The sequence below is a fragment of the Mustelus asterias genome, chromosome 10, assembly GCF_964213995.1.
Source record: "Mustelus asterias chromosome 10, sMusAst1.hap1.1, whole genome shotgun sequence".
Lineage (NCBI taxonomy): Eukaryota > Metazoa > Chordata > Chondrichthyes > Carcharhiniformes > Triakidae > Mustelus > Mustelus asterias.
In genome coordinates this window covers 123,079,604-123,100,282 of record NC_135810.1, presented here as the reverse complement: position 1 = coordinate 123,100,282, position 20,679 = coordinate 123,079,604, and the positions used below count along the sequence as shown (strand labels likewise).

The 20,679-nt window shown below is 49.1% G+C and overlaps 1 protein-coding gene across 1 annotated transcript in view; it reads left to right on the top strand.

Moving 5' to 3' along the window:
* The window catches only part of pde2a (phosphodiesterase 2A), a 284,382-nt gene that overhangs the window by 205,466 nt on the left and 58,237 nt on the right, over positions 1 to 20,679 (top strand). Inside the window, 3 exon segments of the mRNA XM_078222653.1 lie at positions 1,695 to 1,817; positions 8,197 to 8,267; positions 15,749 to 15,871. Coding sequence (XP_078078779.1) covers positions 1,695 to 1,817; positions 8,197 to 8,267; positions 15,749 to 15,871 — 317 coding nt within the window.

Sequence of the window (20,679 nt, the reverse complement as noted above, 5' to 3'; positions counted from 1 at the left end):
GTAGGTACCGTGTACCTGGTAGATGGTGTTCTCACGTGAGATGATGGCATCCGTGTTGAATCTGTTGTTTATCCGTGTTTACCTGTTGAAGACCAGGGTTTGGAGATGGGCGTTGGACTGGGGTGGGCACAGTAAGAATTCTCACAACACCAGGTTAAAGTCCAACAGGTTTATTTGGAATTACGAGCTTTCGGAGCGCTGCCCCTTCATCATCCACAGGTCCACTCACCTGATGAATTACGAGCGCTCCGAAAGCTTGTGATTCCAAATAAACCTGTTGGACTTTAACCTGGTGTTGTGAGACTTCTTACTTTATTGAAGAATAATCCAAACTGACACACACAGGGCACTGCTGAGGGAGTGCCGCACTGTCAGAGGGTCAGTACTGAGGGAGTGCCGCACTGTCAGAGGGGCAGTACTGAGGGAGTGCCGCACTGTCAGAGGGTCAGTGCTGAGGGAGTGCCGCACTGTCAGAGGGTCAGTACTGAGGGAGTGCCGCACTGTCAGAGGGTAGGTACTGAGGGAGTGCTGCACTGTCAGAGGGTCAGTGCTGAGAGAGTGCCGCACTGTCAGAGGGTTAGTACTGAGGGAGTGCCGCACTGTCAGAGGGTCAGTACTGAGGGAGTGCCGCACTGTCAAAGGGTCAGTACTGAGGGAGTGCCGCACTGTCAGAGGGTCAGTACTGAGGGAGTGCCGCACTGTCAGAGGGTCAGTACTGAGGGAGTGCCGCACTGTCAGAGGGTCAGTACTGAGGGAGTGCCGCACTGTCAGAGGGTCAGTACTGAGGGAGTGCCGCACTGTCAGAGGGTCAGTACTGAGGGAGTGCCGCACTGTCAGAGGGTCAGTACTGAGGGAGTGCTGCACTGTTAGAGGGTCGGTGCTGAGGGAGCGCCGCACTGTCAGAGGGTCAGTACTGAGGGAGTGCTGCACTGTCAGAGGGTCAGTACTGAGGGAGTGCCGCACTGTCAGAGGGTCAGTACTGAGGGAGTGCCGCACTGTCAGAGGGTCAGTACTGAGGGAGTGCCGCACTGTCAGAGGGTCAGTGCTGAGGGAGTGCCGCACTGTCAGAGGGTCAGTACTGAGCGAGTGCCGCACTGTCAGAGGGTCAGTACTGAGGGAGTGCTGCACTGTCAGAGGGTCAGTACTGAGAGAGTCCCGCACTGTCAGAGGGTCAGTACTGAGGGAGTGCTGCACTGTCAGAGGGTCAGCACTGAGGGAGTGCCGCACTGTCAGAGGGTCAGTACTGAGGGAGTGCTGCACTGTCGGAGAGTTAGTACTGCACTCTCTGTTCAGTCTCACCAACAGTGCGGCATCCCTTCAGTTCTGATTCACCACGTGCAGTGAAAGAGGGCAGAATGGAGGAGTGTAGGTACCTCCCATGACTGGAGGGCTGAAGGAGATTACCGAGATAGGGGAAAAGATATGAAGGATGAAAATTCAAAACTCTGGGCGTTCCCTGAGCTGGAGCTGATGTAACTGTGTGCGTCCCCGGGTGGGACCTGCTGCAACTTCAGGGCTGCTGATCTTTGGATGAACGGAAATCTGTAGAGGGTGGAGGATGGGGAGGCCGGCTAGGTCAGCTGTTCTTGGAGTGAGAAAGGGTTGAGTCCGCAAAGGTCGTGGACTCACGAGGGGCATTCCTGTTGGGCCGAGCGAGCTTTTCCTGTTGTTAATGGGTCTTGTGTTAAATACAGGTAACAAACGAGGAGGTGATGAAATTGCTGAGATATGGCATACAACGCGTTGATGAGATTCACGAAGACTTTTCCAAACTCTTCTTCACACCGCGGTCGATTCCTGAAGAAGACACGACCATGGTAAGCTTATTGCTGGGGTAGTGGTGGTGGTGCTGTGGTCTTATCACTGGACTAGCGGTCCAGAGGCTCCAAGCTAATACTCTGGGGACATGGGTTCAAATCCCACCACAGAAGCTGGTGGAATTGTAATTCAATTAATAAATCTGGAATATAAAGCTAGTCTCAGTAATGGTGACCATGAAACCATTGTCGGAAAAACCCATCTGGTTCACTAATGTCCTTTAGGGAAGGAAATCTGACGTCCTTACCTGGTCTGGCCTACATGTGACTCCAGAGCCACAGCAATGTGATTGATTCCCAACTGCCCTCCAGGGGCAACTAGGGATGGGCAATAAATGCTGACCAGCCAGGGATGCCCACATCCGGTGAAAGAAAGGAATGAAATGCAGGTCCATCGTTCTTTGTCCTTGCCCATTACTCAACACAAAAGATTTATTCTCTACCCAGAGACTGACAAGAATGGAGAACTTCCTATCACAAGGTGCAGTCAAAGCAAATAATATTCGATCCATTGGAAGGGAAAGTAGTTAAGTGCGTGAGGCAGAACGGAATCATAGAATCCCACAGTACAGAAGGAGGCCATTTGGCCCATCGAGGCAGCACCGACCACAATCCCACCCAGGCCCTATCCCCATAACCTCAGGAATTTACCCTAGCTAGTCTTCCTGACACTAAGGGGTATTTAGCATGGCCAATAAACCTAACCTGCACATCTTTGGACTGTGGGAGGAAGCCGGAGCACCCGGAGGAAACCCACGCGGACACGGGGAGAATGTACAAACTGCACATGTACTGAACATGTACTGAACTCCACACAGACAGTGACCCAAGCTGGGAATCGTACCCGGGTCCCTGGTGCTGTGAGGCAGCAGTGCTAACCACTGTGTATAGAGATATACAGATAGATAATTGTTTCTCTGTAAAATCGTCATGTCAGAAAGTGCTGAATTGTGATGAAGATACAAATAAAATGTATCAGAATTTGTCACATGGCTGTAGGCATGAGTTAAGATGATGTAAGAGTGACTGCCTTTCTCATCAAGGCAGCATCTGACGGGGGGGAGGTTTAACACAGATATCAGAAGGACATATTTTACACAGAGGGTCGTGGGGACCTGGAATGTGTTGCCGGGCAAGGTGGTGGAGGCAGACACACTGGGAACGTTTAAGACTTATCTAGACAGCTATATGAACGGAGTGGGAATGGAGGGATACAAAAGAGTGGTCTAGTTTGGACCAGGGAGCGGCGCGGGCTAATTGTTCTTTGTTTCTCGTTTCAAGGCTTCATTCTATGATCATCTTGCTGGTGCCAGTACAGAGCGAGACTGCGGATAGTTGGGAACCTGTCTCGGGGGCAGGGAATTCATATGGTGTTCGTGGAAGTGGAAATGAATAGGGTTGGGAAGCATTTTCCGATCAGGGCCAGTGTGATCTCCTGGACTCGTTTCGATCGCCTCAGGGGGTCGGAGAGGAATTTCCCAGATTTTTTTTCCCCATATTGGCCCTGGGGTTTTTCACTCTGGGTTTTCGCCTCTCCCTGGAGATCACATGGTCTGGAATGGGGGGGTGGGGGTGAGTTAATAGGTTGTGATGAACAAAGCATCGTAGCTGTGAGGGACAGCTCGGTGGATAGGATATTAGGATGTAGATAGGCTGGAAAATTGGGTGGGGATCCTGGATTCAGGATTCAATCCTGGACCGGGGAGCGGCGCGGGCTTGGAGGGCCGAAGGGCCTGTTCCTGTGCTGTATTGTTCTTTGTTTGAGTGCGCCATCAAGGAACAGTAGATGTATTGATGGATTTTTTTTAACGGCAACTACCAAACCCTCCTCTCGATCTGGGAATAACTGCTTAGTGTCCCAAAGGGTCCGAGATGCATACACACACACTCGGCTTCTCCACTCCATCTCTCCAGCGATGTACCAGTACTGCCCCAACCTCATAAGGGGAAGCATCACATGTCCAGAGAAGGTTCTTTTTAGGGTCAAAGTGGGCGGATAAATGAGAGGACAAAAGTTTCTGGTTAACGCTGTTGAAAACCTCCAGCTGCAGCTCCCCCCCCCTCAAAACCACCTTTGATATTTCCGTAGTCGGGGATGCAAGGGGGGGGGGCAATGAGGAAGTGAAATTAGGAATACATTTCCTGGAATAATTCACTAACCCCAGGAAGAATTTCATGTCCATGAGGTTCCTTGGAGTTGGCGCCTTCTTAATGGTCTCACTTTGTCCTCCACCAGATTGAGGTCCTTGCTATCCATCTGATCGCCCAGGTCACCGCACTTGCTTGGAAGACACATTTTTCCCCTTTCAGGTGCACTTGACCTCTGAAAATTGCCGTAAGACCTCTTCCAGGTTTGCAAGATTGTTCGCATTCTGAGGTTCCTGTGACCAAGCCGTTGCCCAGGTACACCCTTACCTGAGGTAACCCTTGGAGTGTGTCCTCCATGGTCCATTGAAAAATGGTGCACGCAGCCAAGAATCCAAAAGGCAGACAAATGCCCTTGTATTGGCCCTAGTGCGTATTACATGTCATGCACTTCTGGGAAGGCTCGTCCAATTTAAATTGGAGATACACATGGCGCATGCCCAACAAAGCATACTGTTCATAGAGAAGGAAAGGAGAGAGTGCAGAATGTCGTGTTACAGTCACAGCTAGGGTGTAGAGAAAGATCAACTTAATTTCATAGAATCTCTACAGTGCAGAAGGAGACCATTTGGCCCATTGAGTCTGAACCAACCACAATCCCACCCAGGCCCTATCCCCGTAACATCAAGTATTTACCCTGCTAATCCCCTTGACACTAAGGATTAATTTACCATGGCCAATCAATCTAACCTGCACATCTTTGGACTGTGGGAGGAAACCGGAGCACCCAGAGGAAACCCCCGCAGACACAGGGAGAATGTGCAAACTCCACATAGACAATGACCCAAGCCAGGAATCGAGCCCAGGTCCCTAGCGCTGTGAGGCAGCAGTGCTAACCACTGTGCCACCTTGCTGCCCTAATGCAAGATAGGTCCATTCAAAAATCTGATGGCAGCAGGGAAGAAGCTGGTCTTAAATTGGTTGGTATGTGTCCCCAGACTTTTGTATCTTTTTCCTGACAGAAGAAGGTGGAAGAGAGAATTCCGGGGTGCGTGGGGTCCTTGATTATGCTGGCTGCTTTGCCAAGGAAGCGGGAAATGTAGACAGAGTCAATGGATGGGAAGCTGGTTTGAGTGATGGACTGGGCTTTGTTCACAACCTTTTGTAGTTTCTTGCGGTCTTGGGCAGAGCAGGAGCCATACCAACCAGAAAGAATGCTTTCTATGGTGCATTTGTAAAAGTTGGTGAGAGTTGTAGTGGACATGCCAAATTTCCTTAGCCTCCTGAGAAAGTAGAGGCATTGTTTAAAGTTTTAAAAGTTTATTCATCAGTATCACAAGTAGGCTTACATTAACACTGCAATGAAGTTACTGTGAAAATCCCCTAGTCGCCACACTCCGGCCCCTGTTCGGGTACACTGAGGGAGAATTTTGCATGGCTAATGTACCTAACCAGCACGTGTTTCAGACTGTGGGAGGAAACCAGAGCATCTGGAGGAAACCCACGCAGACACGGGGAGAATGTGCAGAATCCACACAGACAGTGACCCAAGCCGGGAATCGAACCCGGATCCCTGCCACCGGGTTGGCGGGCTTTCTTAACTATAGCATCAGCATGGAGGGACTAGGACAGGTTGTTGGTGATCTGGACACCTGGAAACCTGAAGCTCTAGGTTCTAATGATGAGTGGAAGTGGAGCTCACTGTTGTCTGTCAGTCACTCGGGTCACTGCAGTGCTCTTTATCTGGCCCCGTGTAGCTGGCCAGACTGGCCATTGTGTCTTCGAAGTTCAGGAGCTGAATATCAGCCCAAAGGTGATTGTAAGTTTGCTCCCCAATTATGGAGGCCTCATATCCACTTCCATTTTTAACGAGTGACCATTTACTAACAACTCCACCATTCTGGGGGCAGCCTTTGCTGATTTAAATACATCGCCTCTTTACCTGGTTTTGGGCAAACATACAAGGTACGGTTCAGTTTTGGCTTTGGCCTTTTCTCGAAATAGCACCCATTTTGACCATCCCTATCTTACAGAATCATAGAGAAGCTACAGTGCAGAGGGAGGCCATTCAGCCCATCGAGTCTGCACTGACCACAAGCTCTATCCCCATAACCCCATGCATTTACCCTAGCTAGTCCCCCTGACACGAAGCGGCAATTTAGCATGGCCAATCCACCTAACCCGCACATCTTTGGACTGTGGGAGGAAACCAGGGCACCCGGAGGAAACCCACGCAGACACGGGGAGAACATGCAAACTCAACACAGACAGTGACCCGAGGAATCGAACCCCAGTCCCTGGCGCTGTGAGGCAGCAGTGCTAACCACTGTGCCACTGTGCCTCAATTGAGGTCTTCTGCAGCACTTGCGATAGTCCACCATTTGGCACCTGCAACCTTCTGGAAAATGCTACCTTGAAGTCTGAAGGTTGTCTCTATCTTCCTTGACTGCCTGGTGAGGCAACTCGGGTTCCACCTCTGAAAGGGATTCTGGGATATTTTACCAATACCATCACTCTCAGTTGGGAAATGGATGTTGCTTGAGGCCCCTCCCCCCCAATCAGACGACACTGTTATCTGACATCCCCTGTTGTTCTGAAGCTCCTATCTCTGCATTATCCAATGATAGAGCTATCTCAATTGTCTTCTTTATAGAATCATAGAATCATACAACGCAGAAGAGGCCCTTCAGCCCATCGAGTCTGCACCGATTCATTAGAAACACCTGAATTCCCACCTAATCCCATCTGCCAGCACTTGGCCCATAGCCCTGAATGTTATGATGTGCCAAGTGCTCATCTTGGTACTTTTTAAAGGATGTGAGGCATCCCGCCCCCACCACCCTCCCAGGCAGCGCATTCCAGACCCTCACCACCCTCTGGGTAAAAAAGGTTATTCCTCACATCCCCCCCCTAACTTCCTGCACCGACATTGAATCTATGTCCCCTCATGACTGACACTTCAACTAAAGGGAACAGCTGCTCCTTATCCACTCTGTCCCATGTCTCTCATAATCTTGAACACCTCGATCAGGTCGCCCCTCAGTCTTCTCTGCTCCAATGAAAACTATCCCAGCCTCCCCAACCTCTCCTCATAACTTAAATGTTCCATCCCAGGCAGCATCCTGGTGAATCTCCTCTGCACCCCCTCCAGTGCAATCACGTCCTTCCTATAATGTGGCGACCAGAACTCCACACAGTGCTCCAGCTGTGGCCTCGACAAAGTTCTCTACAACTCCAACATGACTTCAGAAGTAGTCCAGAAACTCAGCGAATGTTCTGGGGACCCGAGTTTGAATCCCGCCACGGCAGATGGTGGAATTTGAATTCAATAAAAAATATCTGGAATTAAGAATCTACTGATGACCATGAAACCATTGTCGATTGTCCGAAAAACCTATCTGGTTCACTGATGTCCTTCAGGGAAGGAAATCTGCCGTCCTTACCCAGCCTGGCCTACATGTGACTCCAGAGCCACAGCAATGTGGTTGACAATGAACTGCCCTCGGGCAACCAGGGATGGGCAACAAATGCTGGCCAGCCAGCGACGCCCATGTCCCACGAATGAATAAAAAAGTTACAACACTGAAGGAGGCCATTTGGCCCATCTTGTCCATGCCAGCCTGAGGACATCCAGGTGCACTTTCTCATTGCACCTTGAAGGATGGATGGAGTCAGGGAAGAAGGTGGGAGAGGAGAAGGAAGGAGGGGTGAAGCAGAGGGAAGAATGGATTCAATTGTTTTTGCCTTATTCAATATTTTGACCTGCTCATGAATAAATTCCAGCTTCTTCAGTTTATTTTAGTTTATCTATCGGTGTCACAAGTAGGTTTACATTAACACTGCAATGAAGTTACTGTGAAAATCCCCTAGTCGCCACACTCCGGTGCCCGTTCGGGTACACCGAGGGAGAATTTAGCACGGCCAATCCACCTAACCAGCACGTCTTTCGGACTGTGGGAGGAAACCAGAGCACCCGGAAGAAACCCATGCAGAGACGGGGAGAACGTGCAAACTCCGCACCGACGGTGTCCCAAGCTGGGAACCGAACCCGGGTCCCTGGCGCTGTGAGGCAGCAGTGCCAACCACTCCACCATTTAATGTGACAGTGAGTTCCACGTGCTCACCGCTCTCCAGCCGAGGGAATGGCCCCCGGTTTCCCGATGAGGATTCCTGACCCTTCCGGGCTCGGTTACAGGTGGGAATTGGAAGGTGCCAGTACAGTGGGGGTAGACTGGCAGCTCCCCTCTCTCAATGCTCCTTGTTATTAATGTGGATCTGTTTCTTCTGATTCCAGGTTGTGTTGAGTATGGCTGAGGATATGGGATTCATAAAGACCTACAAGATTGACATAAAGACTTTAGCAAGGTAGGATTCAGCTCCGAGCTCCGCACCCCCGGGCTCTGGGTGAGAATGTCCTGTTCCGGCATCGGAGGAGGACATTTCAGAACCACCCTGGCCTTGGGTTATCATTTTCCGTGACTGCATGTCGAGTTAAATTAAATGGAGTGGATGTGGAGAGGATGTTTCCCCAATTGGGAAAACTAGAACCAGAGGCACAACCTCAGGCTGAAGAGACGATCCTTTAAAACTGAGATGAGGAGGAATTTCTTCAGCCAGAGAGTGGTGAATCTGTGGAACTCTTTGCCACAGAAGGCTGTGGAGGCCAGGTCATTGAGTGTCTTTAAGACAGAGATAGATAGGTTCTTGATTAATAAGGGGATCAGGGGTTATGGGGAAAAGGCAGGAGAATGGGGATGAGAAAAATATCAGCCATGATTGAATGGCGGAGCAGACTCGATGGGCCGAGTGGCCTAATTCTGCTCCAATGTCTTATGGTCTTATGGGAAGGGTTCAGCTGCATGGAAAATTAGAAAACCAAAATGAAAGGAGAAGGTTAGGGATGAGATGGATTGTTACCGGATAATAAAAGGAAGGGACAGCAACTGCGAACGTCAATTTGTACAAGAGTAGGGAAATTTGATCATGGAACACACTTAAAGGTTTTGGGTGGGATTTTCCAGGCTCGCTTCTCCGAAATTGTAAAATCCCGCCCGAGGTCAACGGACCTTTCCATGGTCCGCCCCTCGCCCGCCCGCTCCGATTCCCGTGGCGGGCGGAACGGTAAAATTCTGGCCTTTGTGTCTGAATGCACAAAGCATTCAGAACAACAGCGCAAATAGTGACAAATGGGGTATGATTTGGTGGAGATTACAGAGACATGGTTACAAGGAGACCAGGGCTGGGAGTTGAATATCATAGAAATATCATAGAATCCCACAGTGCAGAAGGAGGCCATTCGACCCATCGAGTCTGCACCGACCACAATCCCACCCAGGCCCTATCCCTGTAACCCCATGCATTTACCCTAGCTAGTCCCCCTGACACTAAGGGGCAATTCAGCATGGCCAATGCACCAAACCCGCACATCTTTGGACTGTGGGAGGAAACCGGAGCACCCGGAGGAAACCCACGCAGACACGGGGAGAACGTGCAAACTCTACACAGACAGTGACCCAAGACCAGAACTGAGCCCGGGTCCCTGGCGCTGTGAGGCCGCAGTGCTAACCACTCTGTCACTGTGTCGCTCGAATGTCCAAGGGTACTCAATATTTCGGAAGGACAGACAGAAAGCAAAAGGAGGTGGTGTAGCTCTGCTAGTGAAGGAAGAGATCAGTGCTGTAGTGAGAAATGATATAAACTCTGGAGTCCAAGAGATAGAATCAGTCTGGGTAGAAATAAGAAATTGTATAGGAAAGGAGTCTCTGGTGGGAGTAATCCATAGATCCCCAAACAGTAGTTCCACAGTGGGGCACAGTATAAAGTAGGAAATACTGGGGGCCTGTAAGAAAGCTACGGTTAAAGCCAGGGATGATTTAATATGCACATAGACTGGATTAATCAAATTGGCAAGGGTAGTCGCTAGGGAGAGTTAGAACATAGAACATAGAAAGCCACAGCACAAACAGGCCCTTCGGCCCACAAGTTGCGCCGATCACATCCCCACCTCTAGGCCTATCTATAGCCCTCAATCCCATTAAATCCCATGTACTCATCCAGAAGTCTCTTAAAAGACCCCAACGAGTTTGCCTCCACCACCACCGACGTCAGCCGATTCCACTCACCCACCACCCTCTGAGTGAAAAACTTACCCCTGACATCCCCCCTGTACCTACCCCCCAGCACCTTAAACCTGTGTCCTCTCGTAGCAACCATTTCAGCCCTTGGAAATAGCCTCTGAGAGTCCACCCTATCCAGACCCCTCAACATCTTGTAAACCTCTATCAGGTCACCTCTCATCCTTCGTCTCTCCAGGGAGAAGAGACCAAGCTCCCTCAACCTATCCTCATAAGGCATGCCCCCCAATCCAGGCAACATCCTTGTAAATCTCCTCTGCACCCTTTCAATGGCTTCAACATCTTTCCTGTAATGAGGTGACCAGAACTGCGCGCAGTACTCCAAGTGGGGTCTAACCAGGGTCCTATAAAGCTGCAGCATTATCTCCCGACTCCTAAACTCAATCCCTCGATTAATGAAGGCTAGTACGCCATACGCCTTCTTGACCGCATCCTCCACCTGCGAGGCCGATTTAAGAGTCCTATGGACCCGGACCCCAAGGTCCTTCTGATCCTCTACACTGCTAAGAATGGTACCCTTCATTTTATACTGCTGCTCCATCCCATTGGATCTGCCAAAATGGATCACCACACACTTATCCGGGTTGAAGTCCATCTGCCACTTCTCCGCCCAGTCTTGCATTCTATCTATGTCTCGCTGCAACTTCTGACATCCCTCCAAACTATCCACAACACCACCTACCTTGGTGTCGTCAGCAAACTTACCAACCCATCCCTCCACTTCCTCATCCAGGTCATTTATGAAAATGACAAACAGCAAGGGTCCCAGAACAGATCCCTGGGGCACTCCACTGGTCACTGACCTCCATGCAGAGAAAGACCCCTCCACAGCCACTCTCTGCCTTCTGCAGGCAAGCCAGTTCTGGATCCACAAGGCAACAGCCCCTTGGATCCCATGCCCTCTCACTTTCTCAAGAAGTCTTGCATGGGGGACCTTATCGAACGCTTTGCTGAAGTCCATATAGACCACATCCACCGCTCTTCCTTCGTCAATGTGCTTGGTCACATTTTCAAAGAACTCAACCAGGCTCGTAAGGCACGACCTGCCCCTGACAAAGCCGTGCTGACTACTTTTGATCATACTAAACTTCTCTAGATGATCATAAATCCTGTCTCTCAGGATCCTCTCCATCAACTTACCAACCACTGAGGTTAGACTCACCGGTCGGTAATTTCCCGGGCTGTCCCTGTTCCCTTTCTTGAATATAGGGACCACATCCGCAATCCTCCAATCCTCCGGAACCTCTCCCGTCTCCATCGACGATGCAAAGATCATCGCCAAAGGCTCCGCAATCTCCTCCCTCGCCTCCCACAGTAACCTGGGGTACATCCCATCCGGTCCCGGCGACTTACCAACCTTGATGCCATTCAATAGTTCCAACACATCCTCTTTCTTTATGTCCACATGCTCGATCCTTTCTGTCCTCCGCAATCCAGCAGTACAACCACCCAGATCCCTTTCCACCGTGAATACCGAGGTAAAGTATTCATTAAGCAGCTCCGCCATTTCTAACGGTTCCGCACAAACTTTTCCCCCTTCGCCTTTTAAGGGTCCTATGCCTTCACATCTCATCCTTTTACTCTTGACATATTTGTAGAAAGCCTTGGGATTCTCCTTAATCTTACCCGCCAAGGTCTTCTCATGACCCCTTCTCGCTCTCCTAATTTCCTTCTTAAGCTCCTTCCTACATCGCGTATACTCCTCTAAATCCTTAACACCTCCTAGCTCTCTGAACCTTCTGTACGCCTCTCTTTTCTTATTCACCAGGTTCATCACAACCTTCGTGCACCACGGTTCCCGTACCCTACCAACACCCCCCTGTCTCATCGGAACGTTGTCATGCAGAGCTCCAGACAAACATTCCTTGAAAATCCTCCACTTTCCTTCGGTACTTTTCCCCAAGAAAATTGAATGTATTACAGATTGTTTCTTGGAATGTATTAGAGATTGTTTCTTGTTGTGGAACCAACCAGGGAGCAGGTTATTCTGGATTTGGTGTTGTGTCGGGATTAATTAATGATCTCATAGTTAAGGATCCTCTAGGGAAGAGTGATCATAATATGATAAAAATTAGAAATTTAGTTTCAGGGTGAGAAACTGGAGTCCCATAACATAGGCACGAGGACAGATTTGGCCCCAGTGGACTGGGCAGGGAAGCTAAAAGGGAGGACAGTGGATGAGCAATGGCAGTTATTTACAGAGATATTCAATTCCTCCCAAATCAGATCCATTCCAGAGAGGAAGAAGGATTATAAGAGGGGGGAAAACATCCATGGCTAAGCAAGGAGGTTAAAGACGACATAAAGACAAAAGCTAAGGCACACCATATTGTAAAGGCTAGTGGCAGGCTGGAGGTTTGGGAAACTTTTTAAGATCAACAAAGTTTTTAAGATCGAAAAAAGTAGTAAAACGAGCAAAGGTAAATCGTGAAAGAAAACTGGCACAGAATTGAGAAATGGACAGCAAAAGCTTCTTTAAATCATAGAATCTCTACAGTGCAGAAGGAGGCCATTCGGCCCATCAAGCCTGCACCAATCACAATCCCACCCAGGCCCTATCCCTGTAACCCCACGTATTTACCCTGTTAGTCCTCCTGACACTAAGGGGCAATTTAGCATGGCCAATCCACCTAACTCTCATATCTTTGGAGCGTGGGAGGAAACCGGAGCACCCGGAGAAAACCCACGCAGACACAGGGAGAACGTGCAAACTCCACACAGACAGTGACCCGAGCCAGGAATCGAACCTGGGTCCCTGGCATTGTGAGACAGCAGTGCTAACCATTGTGCTGCCCTCAAAAGGGGAGTAGCTAAAGTGAATGTTGATCCCTCAGAGGATGAGATCGGGGAGTTAATAACGGGAACACAGGAATGGCAGCGATGTTAAATTAATATTTTGCTTCAGTTTCCACGGAGTAGGGACATTGGAATCACCCCAATAGGAACAGATAATGCAGAGGGAATAGAAAGGGAGGAACATGGAACTATCCATCATCAATAGGGAACTAGTACTTAACAAACTATTGGGATTGAAGGCAGACAGAGCCCCTGGACTGATGGCCTACATCCTGGGCTATTCATAGAAAATCATGGAATCCCTACAGTGCAGAAGGAGGCCATTTGGCCCATCGAGTCTGCACCAACTCTCTGACAGAGCATCCCACCCAGGCCCTATCGGGTGAATTAAACATGTGGCTCAAAGAGTGGTGTGGAGGGTGAAGGGGGTTCCATTCATGGGCCACTGGCACCAGTGCCGAGGAACGATGGAGCTGTTCCGCCGGGGTGGTCTCCACCTAAACTGGGCTGGGTTCAGTGACCAGGTGGAGTTTTACACTAACGGGGAGGAGGGGCGGGGCCAGTCGAAGGGAAATTTAGAAACCTGAAGAGAAAAGTCAAGGCAGAAAATCAGTGATTTGATTGAAAACCAGGCGAGGGGAATTGGAGAGGGACAGAGAGTTTACAGAAATTGTGCCCGTGCGAAAAGTATATATAATGTGAGGCTCTACCTGAAGCATGAAACAGCCGCAATAAACTAGATGAACTATAACCAAAATAGTGATAAACAGTTTGGATCTAATCATTACAGAGACACGGTTCCAAGGTGACCAAGGGTGGGAACTAAGTCTTCCAGGGTACACAATATTTCTAAAAGACAAGGCAGAATGGAGGAGGGGTGGCCCTGGTAGCAAAGGATGACATAAGCACATTAGTGAGAAAGGATCTTGGTTCAGATCAAGACATATAAATAGTGTGTGTGGAGATTAGGAAAGGCAAGAGTCCAGAAACATTGGTGGGAGTAGGTTATAGGCTCTCCAAGAGTAGTTATATTGTTGTTCAGAGCATTAAATAGTAATTTCTTTCAATTTATTTTGGTGGGACATGAATCTGTGTCTAACTGCCCTCCATTTCAGAGGGGCATTTGAGAGTCAACCACATTGTTGTGGGTCTGGAGCCACATGTAGGCCGGACCGGGTAGGGGCGGCAGATTTCCTTCCCTAAAGGACAACCGCAGATAGATTTTTACAGCAATCGATGATAGTTTAATGGTCCCCATTAAGACTTTAAATTCCAGATTTTTATTGAATTAAAAATTTCACCATCTGCCATCTGGGTCTCTGGATTAATACCCCAATGACAACATCACTAAACCACTACCTCCCCTATTGGAGGGAGCGTGTAGCAAAAGCAATGTAATAATTGTAGGGAGATTTAATCGTCATGTTGACTGGGCAATCCAAGTTTTGTGGAGCAGTACATTGTGGAACCAACTTGGAAAAACCCTTTTTAAATCTCGTATTGTGTAATGATGCAGGATTAGTTAATAATCTCACGGTAAAAAATCCACTAGGAAATAGTGATCATAACACAATTGAATTCCACATTGAGATTTGAAAATGACATACCCCAGTCATAAATACAATCTTAAACTTAAGATAAACTAATTACATAGAGATATGAGGGGAGATCTGGCTGATGTTGATTGGGTAAATAAACTAAAACAGATAGACATATTTAAACAGTGGAAAATATTTACAGATATGATTCAAAATGTTCAACAAAAGTAGATTCTATTGATGAACAAAATTCTTAGCAAGAAAGATCCATTTGTGGATTACAAGGGAAGCTAAGGATAGTATTGGCTAAAAGACAGTGGGTGGAATTTTCCGATCGTGCTCGCCCCAAGACTGTAAAACCCTGCCCGAGGTCAATGGACCTTTGCATGGTCCTGTCCAGTTATCTGCCCAGAGAGAGATTGGTTCTTGACCAGGGGTTACGGGGAGAAAGCAGGAGAAATGGAGATTAGAATCATGTCAGCCGCAATTGAATGGCGGAATAGACTTGATGGGCCAAATGGCCTAATTCTGCCCCTATACCTTATGGTCTTCTGGTCCCACCCGCTACAATTCGTGTGGTAGGCGGGACGTGAAAATTCCACCCAAGGTTTTTAATGTTGCAAAGAATAGGAGCAAGTTTAAGGATTGGACAAGTTTAATAAACCAGCAAAGATCCATCAAGAAAATAGAATATAAAGTAAATTCACCAAAATGTAACTATAAATTTCATAAATATTCAAAATATATAAAAAAGGAGGAGAGTAGCTAAAGTAAACCTTGGTCCTTTAAAGATAAAGAGAGGAGAGGTCATCACGGGGAATGAGGAAATGGCAGAAATGTTAAACAGACATTTTTTGTCTGTCTTCACAGTCTCAGAAATACAGGGTTAGCCTGGGGGTGACGAGGGTGAAGAAATTAATTAATTTCAGCAAAGTATTAGAAAGTCTTAAGTAACTAAAAGCTGACAAAGATCCAAGACCGGATGGCCTACTTCCTCAGCGACTAAAAGATTGGCTGCAGGGATAATGACTCCACTGACTCTGACTGTATGAAATTTCCTAAATTCAGCAATGATCCCTGCACAATGGAGTCAGTAAATGTGACGCCGCTTTTCCCCAGGGCACTGGGGACATCTCCCTTCTTCTTCTTCAAATCCCCTCCAAGTCTCCCCTGACAGTCTACACAAACATTCAAACGGCAATTCGACTTGGAGGGTATTCATTTGCAGTGGTATGGGGTGAATACCAGATAGCTCATTCAAAGCTCCAGCAAGGGGCTGAATGGCCTCCCTCTGTTTTCTATGATTAAGTTAGTGGCAGCTCTTGTTCAAATGAGTTTGACTTTGGAAGCTCTCTGATGGTTCCTTGTGTCCCAGCAGGTTTTGTATGATGGTTCGGCGAGGTTACAGAGACCCTCCCTACCACAACTGGATGCATGCTTTCTCTGTCTCACACTTCTGCTACCTACTCTTCAAAAACCTCCCACTCACCGATTTCCTTGGGTAAGTACAGAGGGCGGGGTGGGGGGGGGGGGGGGGGGTGGAGCGGGGGGGGGTCAGTGGGTGGAGCGGGGGGGGTCAGTGGGTGGAGCGGGGGGGTCACTGGGTGGAGCAGGGGGGTCACTGGGTGGAGCGGAGGGGTCAGTGGGTGGAGCGGGGTGGTGGTGGGTGGAGCAGGGGGGTCAGTGGGTGGAGCAGGGGGGGTCAGTGGGTGGAACGCAAGGCGGGTCGGTCCACAGGGTGGCGCCCATGGGAGGGGTTCAGGTGTAGGATCATTGGGAGGGAGAGGTCAGTGGGGGGGTGGGGGGAGGGTTGGGGTCAGCGGGGGGGTTATTATTTATTGTATTTATTATTCACAAGTAGGCTTACGTTAACACTGCAATGAAGTTACTGAGAAAATCCCCTTGCCGTCACACTTCGGCGCCTGTTCGGGTAACACTGAGGGAGAATTTAGCACGGCCAATGCACCCTAACCAGCACGTCTTTCAGACTGTGGGAGGAAACCGGAGCACCCGGAGGAAACCCACGCAGACACGGGGAGAACGTGCAGACTCCACACAGACAGTGACCCGAGCCGGGAGTTGAACCTGTGTCCCTGGCGCTGGGAGGCAGCAGTGCTAACCACTGTGCCACCGTGCCGCCCACAGTGGGAGGCTTCAGATGGGGGTGTGGGTGAGAGCACAGTGTGTGGCATTGAGGAGCAAGAGACGGAGGGGAGACAAGTGAGGGGGTGAGAAGGGGAAGAGAGCTGGAGGGAGGGAGAGAGAGGAGGGGGCAACTGGACGGAAGGTGAGTGAGAAAGATAAGGTTGCCAACTGTGATTGAACATATTCCTGGAGGATTCATCACATTTCAGGTCACTGAAAGTGGCAATGCAGGTGGAGAAGGTAGTCAAGAAGGCATACGGCATGCTTGCCTTCATCGGCCGGGGTATTGAGTTTAAAAATTGGCAAGTCATGTTGCAGCTTTATAGAACCTTAGTGAGGCCGCACTTGGAATGTAGTGTTCAATTCTGGTCGCCACACTACCAGAAGGATGTGGAGGCTTTGGAGAGGGTCCAGAAAAGATTTACCAGGATGTTGCCTGGTATGGAGGGCATTAGCTATGAGGAGAGGTTGGAGAAACTCGGTTTGTTCTCACTGGAGCGACGGAGGTTGAGGGGAGACCTGATAGAAGTCTACAAGATTATGAGAGACATGGACAGAGTGGATAGTCAGAAGCTTTTTCCCAGGGTGGAAGAGTCAATTACTAGGGGTCATAAGTTTAAGGTGCGAGGGGCAAGGTTTAAAGGAGATGTATGAGGCAGATTTTTTACATAGAGAGTGATGGGTGCCTGGAACTCGTTGCTGGGGGAGGTAGTGGAAGCGGATACGGTAGTGACTTTTAAGGGGCGTCTTGACAAGTACATGAATGAGATGGGAATAGAGGGATATGGTCCCTGGAAGGGTAGGGGGTTTTAGTTAAGTCGGGCAGCATGGTCGGTGCAGGCTTGGAGGGCTGAAGGGCCTGTTCCTGTGCTGTAATTTTCTTTGTTCTTTGTTTTTTGTTCTTTGACTTGCCTCCAATGCTTCAGCCAATCCTCGGCCAACACATCCATCCTTGTGATGCACTGCCTTCCTACACCAATCAGGAATGGCCTTCCTTCACCAATCAGGAACTGCCTTCCTACACCAATCAGGAACTGCCTTCCCACACCAATCAGGAATGGCCTTTCTTCACCAATCAGGAACTGCCTTCCTACACCAATCAGGAACTGCCTTCCCACACCAATCAGGAATGGCCTTCCTACACCAATTGGAAAGCAAAAAGACTCATTACCCAATTGGATGATGTTTGACTGTTGGCCAATCAGTCTATTGAACCTGATTTTCAATATTTTTATATCTGGCAAAGAGAGAAACGTTCACAGAAAATATCAAAACAAGACAAGTCTTCTTTACCGTCCCGATGATTTTCCTCCAGGGTCCCTGAGGGCCGAGTTCTGGAGATTAATCTTTGATTCCTGGAGGCTCCAGCAGGGATTTTGGCATTCCCAGTAAAAGGAGGGGCATGGGGGGGATGAGGTGGAAAATAAAGGGGGAGAGAGGAGGAAGCCAATAGGAGAGAGAGAGATCAATAATGAGAGAGCAGAGAGCCAGCTGAGGGTCGAGAGGGAAGAGAGAGGTGTCAGAGAATAACAACACACAGAGAGGCCCTTCGGCCCATCATACCTGTGCTGATCATCAAGCATCTATCTATTCAAATCCCATTTTCCAGCACTTGGTCCGTAGTCTTGTATGGACAAAGAACAAAGAAAATTACAGCACAGGGACAGGCCCTTCGGCCCTCCAAGCCTGCACCGACCATGCTGCCCGACTGAACTAAAACCCCCACCCTTCTGGGGACCATATCCCTCTATTCCCATCCTATTCATGTATTTGTCAAGATGCCCCTTAAAAGTCACCATCGTATCTGCTTCCACTCCCTCCCCCCGGCAGTGAGTTCCAGGCACCCACCACCCTCTGTGTAAAAAACTTGCCTGGTACACCTTCTTTCAATCATGCCCCTCGCACCTTAAACCTGTGCCCCCTAGTAATTGACTCTTCCACCCTGGGAAAAAGCTTCTGACTATCCATTCTGCCCACGCCTCTCATAATCTTGTAGACTTCTATTCTTTTGCGATACTGGAAACACCCTTTAAGTGGGGGAAAATCTGCTGTCCTTACCTGGTCTGGCATACATAGAGTCACAGAGGTCTACAGCACAGAAAAATGTCCTTTGTCCCATTGCATCTGCGCCGGCCAATGAAAAACCAGCCAACTATTCTCGTCCCAATTTCCAGCACTTGGTCCGTAGCTCTTGCATGCATTGGTATCACAAGCACACATCTAAATGCTTCTTCAATGTTGTGAGAGCTCCTGCTTCTACCACCCAGTCAGGCAGTGAGTCCCAGATTCCCACCACCCTCTGGGTGAAAAAGGTTTTCCTCAAATCACCTCTAAACCTCCTGCCCCTTACCGTAAATCTCTGCCCCCTGTTTATTGACCCCTCTGCTAAGAGAAAAAGTTCCTTCCTGTCTACCCTATATTTCTGTCCCTCATTATTTTGTACACCTCGATCAGGTCCCCCCTCAGCCTCCTCTGCTCTGAGGAAAACAACCCCAGTCTAACCAGCCTCTCTCCATAGCTGAAACACTCCAGCCCAGGCATCGTCCTGGTGAATCCCCTCTGTACCCCCTCCAGTGCAATCACAATCTTCCTATAGTGTGGTGACCAGAACTGCACACAGTGCTCTGGCTGTGGTCTAACCAGTGTTTTATACAGCTCCATCATAACCTCTCTGCTCTTATGTTCAATGCCTTGGCTAATAAAGGCAAGTATCCTTTCTTAAAGGCTTTCTTAACCACCTGTCTGCCTGTCCTGCTGCCTTCAGGGATCTGTGCTCATGACCCCCAAGGTACCTCTGATCCTCCGTACTTCCCAGCGTCCTACCATTCATTGTTCATAAGTTCATAAGATATAGGAGCAGAATTAGACCATTCGGCCCATCGAGTCCACTCCGCCATTCAATCATGGCTGATATGCTCCTCATCCCCATTTTCCTGCCTTCTCCCCATAACCCTTCAACCCCATTACCAATTAAAAATCTGTCTAACTCCTCCTTAAATTTACTCACTGTCCCAGCATCCACCGCACTTTGGGGAGTGAATTCCACAGATTCACAACCCTTTGGGAGAAGTAGTTTCTCCTCCACTCTGTTTTAAATTTGCTGCCCCTTATCCCAAGACTATGACCTCTCGACCTAGAATGCCCCACAAGAGGAAGCATCCACTCCATGTCTACTTTATCCATATCTTTTATCATCTTGTAGACCTCAAGTTGATCTCCCCGCATTCTTCTAAATTCCAGAGAATGTTTTCCCTTGTTAGTCCTCCCAAAATGCATCACCTCACACTTTTCAGGGTTAAATTCCATTTGCTGTTGTTCTGCCCATCTGAGCGTCTATATCGTCCTGTAATCTAAGGCTTTACTCCTCACTATTTACCACACCACCAATTTTGTGTTGTCTGCGAACTTACTGACCATACCTCCCACACTCACGTCCAGATCATTAATCTATGGAGATAGGAGGCAGGGGAGTGGGAGAAGGGCAGGGGAGGGGGGCGGGAGGGGGGGAGTGGAGATGAGAGAGGATGGTAGGAAGGAAGGATAAGGAGGGGAGAGAGTGGCGCTGAAGCCTTTGATGTGCAGGTTAGGGGGATTGGCCATGCTAAATTGCCCTTAAAGTGTCCCAAGATGTGTAGGTTGGGGGGATTAGCAGGGTAAATGTGTGGGGTTACGGGGATGAGGTGATGTGTGGGCCTGGTGAAGATGATCTGTCAGAGAGTGGGGGTGGATACGATGGGCCGAATGGCCCCCTTCTGTGCCGTAGGGATTCTGTGATTCTATGAAGGAGAGCCAGTGAGGGGAATCAGAAAGTGGTGACTGGCTCCCTCCAGTGGTTCAATCTATTACAGCCCGGGGACAGTGAGTTCTGAGGAGTCTGTGTTGATATGAAAGAGGCTTGCTCCAAATAGGACGCGGGAAGTTCCCAGGCGATCACATCCCCCTGCTGGAACTTTTCCAGGAGAGGAAATGGGCACACAGATTGGGAATGTCCTGTTATTAAAATGCAGCAGGTGCTGGAGATGTGAAAAAGCAGGGGATGGCCGATTACTAACAGTTCAGAGAGTCTGTGTGGAGAGAAACACAAAGGATTTCGAAGTCTCAGGGGGACACACAGCCCTGGACCTGAAACGTTTAACTCTGGCCACTCCCCCTCCTCAGGAACCT